The sequence below is a fragment of the Pygocentrus nattereri genome, chromosome 28, assembly GCF_015220715.1.
Source record: "Pygocentrus nattereri isolate fPygNat1 chromosome 28, fPygNat1.pri, whole genome shotgun sequence".
Classification (NCBI taxonomy): Eukaryota; Metazoa; Chordata; class Actinopteri; order Characiformes; family Serrasalmidae; genus Pygocentrus; species Pygocentrus nattereri.
The window spans coordinates 20,736,368-20,747,166 of record NC_051238.1 but is presented as its reverse complement, the minus strand read 5'-3'; the positions used below and the strand labels follow the sequence as shown (position 1 = coordinate 20,747,166).

The 10,799-nt window shown below is 38.9% G+C and overlaps 1 protein-coding gene across 1 annotated transcript; it reads left to right on the top strand.

Annotated features, from left to right (window-relative positions):
• Positions 1 to 7,003, top strand: prrt1b (proline rich transmembrane protein 1B). Its single transcript, XM_017702731.2, has 4 exons — positions 1 to 140; positions 4,343 to 4,938; positions 5,789 to 5,917; positions 5,999 to 7,003. The coding sequence occupies exons 1-4, from the start codon at positions 131 to 133 to the stop codon at positions 6,143 to 6,145; spliced, it is 882 nt and encodes a 293-aa protein (XP_017558220.1). The 5' UTR covers positions 1 to 130; the 3' UTR covers positions 6,146 to 7,003.
• The last annotated feature ends 3,796 nt before the right edge of the window (positions 7,004 to 10,799 follow it).

Below are 10,799 nucleotides of genomic sequence, written 5' to 3'. Positions count from 1 at the left end.
CACACTAACTGTGGCCATTTTACAGAGAGACGTGAGAGTTCCTCACAATTCCTGATCGGATATTCACCTTCTGCATGTCACTCTTTTCCTGATGTCCAGTTAGCCTCTGACCCGCACTGGACCCTTCCTGATGGACCCAGGTAAAGCTACAGGGCTCTCTAAGCTGTCTAGGTCTGATGTTATGATGTGGAAACTACTGTTTACATGTCAGTGCCAGGACAGGGGATACCTTGGTTTGAAAGTTGAAAGCAATTTGATCTCAGACCAGTTGTAGAGATGTTCCTTTCATGGTAACAGTCAGGTTCGCCTAAAGAATTCTGTCTTTTTGACCTAACCTGGATGTTGACAGCTTAAAGAAAAACAGAAACAGCAAAAACAAGGAAAAAATCAACAAGTAAACCTAGAAAGACCATATCAAAATGCAAGTGGTCTGCAATCCACTCCACTGTAACTTTTAGTGTTGATATCAGTCAGGAAAACTTTGGAACCGTAAGTATGTAAGTATGATGACTTTATAGAAAAATGCCACTGTGGCATCATAATAGGACATAACAAATACAATAAACCAAACCAGCCCTCACCTTGCATTACTACACTGTAGAGAATGTGTTTACTTAAAGAAAGTACAAATTCCAATTTCTTCACAATGGTGGTCATGGGAACCAGGGGTCAAAAACATTTTATTTACATTCCAAAATGACCAGTAAGCCTACACTCACTGGCCACTGTATTAGGTACACCTGTTCAGTTGATTGTTTACAAAAATAGCTAATCAGCCAATCATATGGCTGCAACTCAATGCATTTAGGATGTAGAGGTGGTCAAGACAACTTGCTGAAGTGCAGACCGAGCATCAGAACGGGGAAGAAAGGGGATTTAAGTGACTTTGAACGTGGCGTGGTTGTTGGTGCCAGACGGGCTGGTCTGAGTATTTCAGAAACTGCTGATCTACTGGGATTTTCACACACAACCATCTCTAGGGTTTACAGAGAACGGTCCGAAAAAGAGGAAATATCCAGTGAGCGGCAGTTGTGTGGACGAAAATCCCCTTTAAATGAATGAAGTAATTTTACTTAAAGTAAACAAAGTCTAAAGCTGGAGAATTTAATATTTCCCAGTAGCATTTGTGAGAAACATGCTATTTAATAAACATGCTTAAAACATGCTAGTAAAGTACATATAGAGACAGTTTGTCCTTCACTTGAGCTGTGCGTCTGCGTGTTCACTTTTGATATGCGTCACAGTGGAAGGTAGGAAACTCAATGAGCCGTGCAGGCTAAAGGAGAACACCTCGGACTCGCCACCTGAATTAATTAGTCCTGTGCCTCTCCTTTTCTACAGAATGGAAAAAGGAGGTCAGTCACCTGCTAAATAAAGGATGAAGGATAGCTGCTTTAATATTGACCACTAAGGCCACTTTCACTGGCCACAGCAGGTGTATTTTCATATTACTGGAGTTTCTGGGTTGTGCTCAAGTCGTCTATAGTGCGAACCAGGAATAAAATAACCATGTGCAGTGGAAACCATTTAAGCTTTGTGTTAACCTGAAGGCTTATTATTGAGTAACTACTGGAAATTATTCAGCAACCACTTTCAAAAGTACTATGTAAAGTATGTGTAGTTATGAGAAGCAGGAAGGTCTTTACAAGTGGTTAAAGTGAGGTTAAGTTTAAAAAAATATGTCACCCCTTACTGGCAATCAGCAATGACGTCTTAGTGTCTATTTGAAATAAAAATACAGATAATATTAGGCATCAAGTTGGCTGCTGCTGCTGATTTTAGCAACACAACATACACCCACTGGCCACTTTATTAGGTACGAGTGAAAGGTTGGACCCCCTTTCACCTTCAGAACTGCCTTAACCCTCCTATCGTCCTTGGGGTCAATTTGACCCCATTCAATGTTTATCATTCAAAAATACTTCTTTTAAGTAGTTAACTTTTTTCTTTTGCTTCATATTTCATGACTTTTCCTAATTTGATGGGGACAACTGATAAAGCATAAAATTGTCATGATGATATTTTTTCAATATGCTGAACACATATTGCACACATTGGTCATCCTCAGGGGTCAATTTGACCCCAAGCTGTTTTAGCTGTTAAAACTTGTTTGTCAGTGTGTGTGACCTAACATGACCAGATCTGCAGGTGCAGTTGATACATTTGAGTTGATATATATATATATATATATATATATCACATATATATATATATATAGCACATACACTCTGCACATCCTGTGTACAGTAGTGCAGACTAACAGCTTTACTGTGGGCATAAAGAACTGTTTCATGTTTTGACTACTATCATGTTCACAATGTTTTGCAAATGGGTGGATTTTCATGTTGTTTTCATGTTGTTTGTCTCTAAAGACTAAAAGTTTACTGTGGGCATAAAAAACTATTCCATGTTTTCACTAGTATCTGTTGTTCTCACTATCCATTTTCTGTCTCACAAATGCCCCCCCCCCCCCCCTAGAAACAAAAAAAAACCCCAAACAAACAAAAAAAAAACTCTATAACTCTGCCACTGCCGGTCCCAAGCCCGGATAACAAAAGAGGGGGGGTGAGCTAGATCTTAAAGTAACTAGACACAAATATATTTTAAAAAATAGTAAATAAAAAATAAGTCAATAAAAAATTAAGTAAATAAATATGTTTATGAGAGGAAAGGGGGGTCACCAACATTAATCAACATGGTCATTCTGTGAGAGTCATGAATGTGCTCTCAACCTGAAAGTCTTTCTGATGGTGGAAAAGTAAAGGTCCTATCCATCATCACCAAAACAAGACTTGTGGTCATTAATGTTGAGAAGTAAATTTGAGAAGATTTGTATGAAAAATTCAAGATAAATTAATTCTAATTTAAAGGTTTGGCCTGATGGTGGCGCTAGAGGACAGGTCAACTCACTGATTTTTCAAGGGGTTATTTATGTATTCAACAAATAAACAAAGTGCCTGTCACACAAACGTGGTCAACAATATCCTGTAAATCATTTTCTGGAGGTAAATATCCCTGGGGTCAGATTGACCCCAAGGACCAAATTTGTTATTATATTTGAGGACGATAGGAGGGTTAATTTTTCATGGCAGACTTTCAACAAGGTGTTGGAAACGTTCCTCAGAGATTTTGGTTGGTTATTTGAGTTCCTGTTGCCTTTCTATCATCTGGAACCAGTCTGCCCATTCTCCTCTGACCTCTCACATCAACAAGGCATTTTCGTCCACACAACTGACCGCTCACTGGATATTTCCTCTTTTTTGGACCGTTCTCTGTAAACCCTAGAGATGGTTGTGTGTGAAAATCCCAGTAGATCAGCAGTTTCTGAAATACTCAGACCAGCCCGTCTGGCACCAACAACCACGCCACGTTCAAAGTCACTTAAAGTTGTCTTGACCACCTCTACATGCCTAAATGCAGTGAGTTTTGGCCATGTGATTGGCTGATTAGCTATTTGTGTTAAAGTTCCTAATAAAGTGGCCAGTGAATATACATTTGTGTGCTTGTTTTGATTTTCTAAGTGAAAATAAGTTAACACTTACATGCAGAGAAAACACTTCTCCACATTTTAATGCACAATTATGGTATGGACGTCCTAAAGCGCCATGGATTCAGATGGTTTATTCTAGTTTTTCTATGATAGTGAGACATTTTTGTTTGTGTCAAGATCTTGTTATACTTATGTCATTATCATTGCAAAATGAATGCTGTTTTCTCAAGATCTAGATTTATTAGTACCATTATCACAAGATGATGGAGATTTTTTAAGATAACTCTCATAATGTTGCGATAGTGACAAATACCTTGAACTCTTGATAAAACAACATTCACTGTGTCATGATAATGATCATAGCTCACCATGGAAAAGCATGCAAATGTATGGCCTTTTAGGGCTTCTACAATTGTGATGCCTTTAATATGTTTTATTTTTTCCAATATGTTAAATTCAGCAAATAAACAGAAATAGAAGTGTTTGTCCAGTGTAGAGGAATCAACAAAATGTGTAATTTGACCAAGGGTGTTTTGCATATGACTGTAAGTAAGTTTGTTTGTTTTTGTTTTTTTATTGCAAGTGTGTGATCATTTAGACATATAGTTTATACTTGTTAGGTACATCAGCCTGTAGTTCTAGTGCAAAACTAAAGACACAAACCTCAGACACCAAATGTCTCTTGGTGAGCATCTTCATTTAGGGTAAATTTGTAAACTGAGTAATTGTGTAATTTTTTTGTTTTGTTTTTTTTGCTAAGCCATGGCTTTAAAAGTCCAGTTTTACCAATTCTAGCCCAATTTTAATCAAATTACTGACTACATTCATTACCTTGCTCCTGTTTTTCTCCAGTCAGTCCACCAAACATCCGTGATGATTCAGAAATGCATGCAGCAGGACCTCCCGGAATTCAGGAACCTCCTCAGCAGCCAGCACACAGAGTCCCTCCAGCCTATCCTGGTCCGCCAGCGTATGATTCAATCAGCATCCTGACCACAGGGCCCACCAATGACACAGACAGCATTCACACTGGCCATCCAGCAACTGATGGCGACAGCATTCAGACCGCTCATCCAGCGTACGACACAGACAGCACACAAACAGCTCACCTGACTTATGATACAGACAGCAACCAGACCCTAAACCCAGCCTATGACACGGACAGTACCCGCGCCCTGCACCCCGCCTACGTCCTGGACCAGATGACAGCAGATGATGCATCAGGACAGACTGCGGCAGAAGCTACCGGCAGCGGTAATATAGTCAACCCCTCTGAAGACCCTCCGCCCTACAGCCCTCCAGATCCCAAACTGGCCTACCTAATCTACCCCCCACCATTGCCCCACTACCCCAACCAGCCAGTCATAGCCTGCCAGCCTGGAGCCAATACACCTGCCTTCTACCAGCCTTCTTTTCTGCCACCCTCTACCTACCCATCATATGCTATAGTAAGAGACAACACTGCTATGACAGGATTTCACCAACAAACATTAGAAACAGTCATGAAGACCATCTCACTATAGACACATTTATCATGTGCTGCCAGTTTATTAGGTAGATTTAGCCTCTACCTACATACATTGGCCATTTTATCTGAAACGCCTAATATGTGGGTGCACTTTTTTAGCTTTACAGTCACTAACTGTAGCAAATTTCTTGCTGCACAATCTCTCTCCCACCCTCTACTTATCCATCTATGGAGACCACCAAAGGACCACCACTGGTCAGATAGTATTTGTTGGGGTGGACCATTCTAAATCCAGCATTGTTGTGGTTTCAATAACCAGTGAGTACAGATCCATGTATGTACCTAATAAACCGGCAGTACATACCTCAGCTTTGCTGCAAATTACATTTCTGGTCATTGAAGTGATTACTCAGGTCCACCTGTCTACCCTGCGTAACCTGGTTACCAAATTTTGAGTTCATGGAACGTCTAATATGAGGTTGACTGTACAATAAAATGTGTTTTGCATTGTTTTAACTTATTATTCTGTTAACTTTCTATTTGAAGTTCAATAAACTGCACATTTTAAGGCAACCAGACGAGAAACCTTAAAGTTTAGTTAAAAGATTAGTAAAAAATATCCACATATTTTTACATTGCAATCACATTCTTATGCATACAACGGAAAACAGTGAATACATAATAATGCCATTAATGCCATTTTTAAGGGTGTGTTTTTTTAGAGCATGTGTTCACTTATTTTCACTTACAAAGGCAACATGTCATTTGACTAGGGCTTTCAAACGTCTGCATATAACTGTATTTATGGATTTATTTTGTGTGTGTTTCAGTACATGAATAGTCCACCACTCGGTGAGGAACAGACACCTTTACCTAAAGACTACCTAGTAGAGTCTCTACTAGTGACAATTTTCTGCTGTCTAATGAGTGGCCTGGTTGCGCTCATGTACTCTTATGAAGTAAGTCTTCCAGTTCATTGTCTGTACTGTTACATACTGTACCATTACAAGCATCATCAATTGCGGACGCTGTTGTTGCAGACTCGTGCGGCTCTGGCCCGGGGTGACATCCGTGAGGGGGAGAAGGCATCGCAGAAAGCCCGTCTTCTGGTGACGTTCAGTCTAATGTTTGGCGTCTTTGTGTTTGTAGGCTGGATCATATATGTGGTTATAGCTGTCTGTGCTTAGTCAAACAAACAGGACATGCAGTTCCTCTGACTTTAAGGGCTTTCAGTCACATCACATATCACATTTGCACAGAAAACAAGCAAAGAGAAGAGATTAAAAATCCCATTGCTTGTATAGCTTGATTGTAAAGACTTTGAGCATGTAGAATCTATGTATTGAGAGCATGCTCTCATGCCACCTCCTTAAAGGAACTCCACTGAATTTACAAGGTATCTGCTGAATGCAGACACTGAGATGTAAAAAAGTCATTCAGAGTGGTTTGATATGAAATGGTTCACTATAGACAGACATACCACCTAAGGTTCTTCGCAGTGGTGGTAACAGGAACCAGATGTTGCGATGTACAGCCGTGGCCAAATGTTTGGGCACCCCGGTCAAATGGCCTTTTTGTGAAAATAAGTAAACACATTCTCTACAGAGAACATCATTCTAATGCACAGTTACTGTTTATTAGCTGGATTTAACATATTGGCAGACATATTTACATTTGTTCTCTGAGGATGTGTTAATGTAGTGTCCCTTAGAGAATCAGCAAAGCATTTCATTTTGACTGGCGGTGTTCATACTTTTGTATATTAATTGTATACCATTATTCTCTATCCAAAAAGACCAGTAGAGCCTTATCATGCCTCCTGAGTTTTTATATGTGAAGCTGTAAAATAGTACATAGTAAAATGGCAATAAATATGGAAAAAAAAGTCTTTGGGAACTATTTTGCCTTACAACACTCTTCATGTACCTCTACACCATGAACAGCTTTTATAATATATTTTAGGCCAAAAATTACCGCAAAACAGCGTCTCAGGCATCAGGCAACATATCATTGCTGTCGGAGGAAAGCCTCTCCAATTTTTGGCATTTTTCATTTTTTGACATAATTTGAAAGTATCTGTTACTCTTTACATTGTTTGTAAATTTTGTGATGAGTGGCCTAAAAGAAATTGCCCAAAATGACATGGGAAAAATTCTGGTTCCATTGACTTACATTGAAAGTGAAGTATGTTTCTTCCTTCTCCTGTAAAGTTACTATTTTGGAGATACAAGGTTTTCTTCTGACAGCAGCGATATTCATTTCATATAATAGCTGGAAGTACTTGGAAAGCTTCTCTAAAATGGAGCATTTCACATCAAGCCACTCTGAATGACTTTGCTTACATCTTAACCATTTCATTATGCAGAAATTTTGAGAAATAACTGGACTTCCCCTTCAGGTATGGTGGCACTTTCTTACTGTTGTACGACGTGATCTAAACAAGCCGCACGGTGTCTGAAATGTGAAAATGTGTCTGTAATGTATAATTGTTCTAAAGCACTGTAGATACAGCAGAGAGATTACAGTTAGATTTTTTTCACTAAAATGGGGCAAATATTTCTGGATGATTTCATTTCATGAAGTAAAAACGCCAGTAACCACATAACTATGTACTGTTGCTATCAGTCAAATACAGATGTCTGCTGGAGATGCGCCTTTCTTCCAGTAATGTGTAAGAGCAAAATGTGTACAGTGTCTGTGTATGAATAAACATTAATGCATGCTAACCAAATTAGGTTTTCAATACAGATTATTTTTATTACATTCCTTTAAGCTTTTTTCCTCTCCACATGGCAGCAGGCAATAAATACAAGTGGAGAGAAAGGCAATCGGGTAAAGATAAAGAAAAGAAACAACAGTTGATCAATAGAGGGAGTGAGTTAGCAGCACAGCAGACAGGCACCACTGGCTCTCTTAGTAACCTAACACAGCGTTCTTCCATTCAAAATACACAGAAGCAGCTACAAATGCATTATTACATAAGAATAAAGGCAATGAAGAGTGAATCTTTGGCCACAAAACAAAAGCATTAAAAGTCTCAACAAATACAATAAAACACAATAACGCAAACTGAATGACAATAATGCTATTTATAAATAACATGATACTGTACTTGTTAAGAGAAATCTCCTAAAATGTACGGTACTGTGCAAAAATCAGAGACCGCCCTTAATTTATTTCATTTGTGGCCCTAATGGCCTTTTAAGCACAAGCTATTTATATTTCAGTGCCAAGAAAAAAGCAGAAAACATATTTTTTAACAGAAACCTCAACAATATAATTTAAATATTTTTTAATAATTTAATATAAACTTTTTCAGCATTTAGTGTGTCCACTCTTTGTCTTTATTACAACTCCCACTCTTTTCAGAAGACTTCCCTTTTTTAAGAAATCTATTTATCCATTAAGTTCAGTTCAGTCCTATTAAGTTCAGTCTTAGAAGTTGGTTGCATGATCCAGGTAATCCCACACATATTCAGTGATGTTGAGGTCTGGACTCTGGAGTGGTCAGTCCATTGTTCTGAGCACATTAACAGTTTCTTTGTCAGATTTGCTTGTTTTTTGTCTTTTTACTTGGTAATGGTGTCTTGACAGTTATAGATCCTTCCAAACTCATAGCATTGAGTTTTCTTCTCACAGCAGAAGGATGGACAGAAAAACCTGTCAGATCTGAAGCAAGAATGGAGCTTGATTTTCTCCTTTACCTCAAAGAGGAAAGCTTTACGTGCTGTTTGCCGAATGGTCAATGGTCATGGTTTGATGGTCTACCAAGGTTTAGGTGGCTGGTAGAAGTCTTATTTACTCTATAGCTTTTAATCATTTTTCGAGCTCTTTTGGAAAGTCCTGTTTTTCCACTTCTTTTGATTTTCCCATTCATTTTCCCATTATCATTAGGATTATCTTTGACTGGAAACAAAAAAAAAATAGTCTCTGACTGTAGCACAGTACTACATGTCTTTTCCTTAACATACTCAATATACGTTATCTGACAATAAATAACCTAATGCTAAAGCCATCCAGCGTTAACAGTAACAGCTTAAAAATAACTTTAAAGCCGAGTCTTTGTCCATCAGGGAGTGAATTTTAGCAACAAACATGATGACCAGCAAGAACTTGTATATCCATCAGCCAGAAAATGGCCACCTGTCTCAAGAAAGACACTGTTTAATGTAAAATATACCGTTTTCAAGTTCAAAGCTACAGAAGCATCTGCTGGACAAAAACTCCTGTGAGGTGCTTCAAATGAAAACAACATGGAGAACCAGTGATATCAGCTCTAACTGATATCAGACTACTACAACTGACACTGCTTTCAAATTAGTCTACTTCAATCGCAGACAAGAGCAGAGGCGGAAAATTCAGGTCCAGAAAGTAAAACTCCTTCCCAGGATTTTGTTCCAACTGCCTGGACAGCTCTGCTGATGGTTTGATCTGTCCAGAGAAGCCAGGCCGTGGGAACAAAATCCTGGGAAGGATTTTTACTTTCTGGATCTGAGTTTTCCACCTCTGGACAAGAGAGAGTCATCTGCAATAGCTGCCTGTTGCTGCTATAGGGACATAGTGCAGAATTACATTAACTCTGTAAAATGGAATGTGGCGACATATAAAACAATGCAAAGCAACCTGAACCACAACACGTTAATATTCTGTGAGTACGTAAAAATGATTCATAAGGATTCCTTGACAGTAAGTTAGTTACAGGCAGCATGCTGACACTGAGCAGAACGTCTGACATCTTTACTGATGGTTACTTGGCATCTTTGCCGAAGGCTATTTCTATGCTTGATTTTTTTACCTTGTTTCATCGTTAGGTCAAAAATATCTCACTTCAAACCTTTAACAAGCTTTCAAAATCTTTCTCCAGTTATGGACCACCAAAATGGAAAAATCTCTAGAAACAAGTTTAGTCCATAACTAGACCTCATCACAAAGCACAACCTAATACCAACCAAGCAAATTTCAACAACCACACGTTTCTAAAAATTTCAAACTACACACAGTCTGGATTCTGCTGTCCAACAGTAGCTTTAAAAGGCATCTGGAATAAAGTTCTGTTTGCTTGGTTATGCCTCAGCCAGTTAGCCATGCGAACAATTGTAAGCTTGTTATTATTACGAGCTTGCAGCTAGTCGAGCGTGGAGATGTCATCCGGTTGTTTTGCGTTCAACTTCAGCGTCTTTTTGTTTGATTTTAATGCAACTTTGTTTTAAAAGAATATTACATTTACACCATCTGCGTGTTAGCAGCAGTCTGGCTTCACACCTTTACCTCCGTCTTGGAGGCAGCATGTATTACCTCTTCAGCCTAGCTAGCAACATCATTTTGGAAATGGGCGAGAAAACTAACTTAAAAAATCAGGACGAGAAGCCGAAAAAACGGAAACTTTCTGTTAACTCAATTAAGAGTCGTACAGGCACAGGCAAATTAAGAGTCGCAACAGACGTACAGGCAAATTTCAGGCTTCGAGATTGGATCAGTGAACCCTTTTAGCTTTGGAACATACCTGTGTTTAGGTACCACATAATGCAAGTCTGATTGAGATTAGCCTATCTACAATTTTGTGTAAAGCGTGTAGGCAAGCAGTTGGCATGAATGCTAACTGCACAGTAAGCTTCGATTACTTGTTCTACATTAGCCTCATAGCTCCAGAACTAAAGAAGCAAACTTCAGACACAACTTGTCTTGGCTGACTGATCACATTTAGGTTTTTAAATTTGAGTTTTCCCCGAACTATTCCTTTAAGCCTTCCAGCAAAATGCTCTCTGTAATAATAGGTAATGATGTACACTCACCGGCCACTTTATTAGGTACTGGGATTTTCATGCACAACCATCTCTAGGG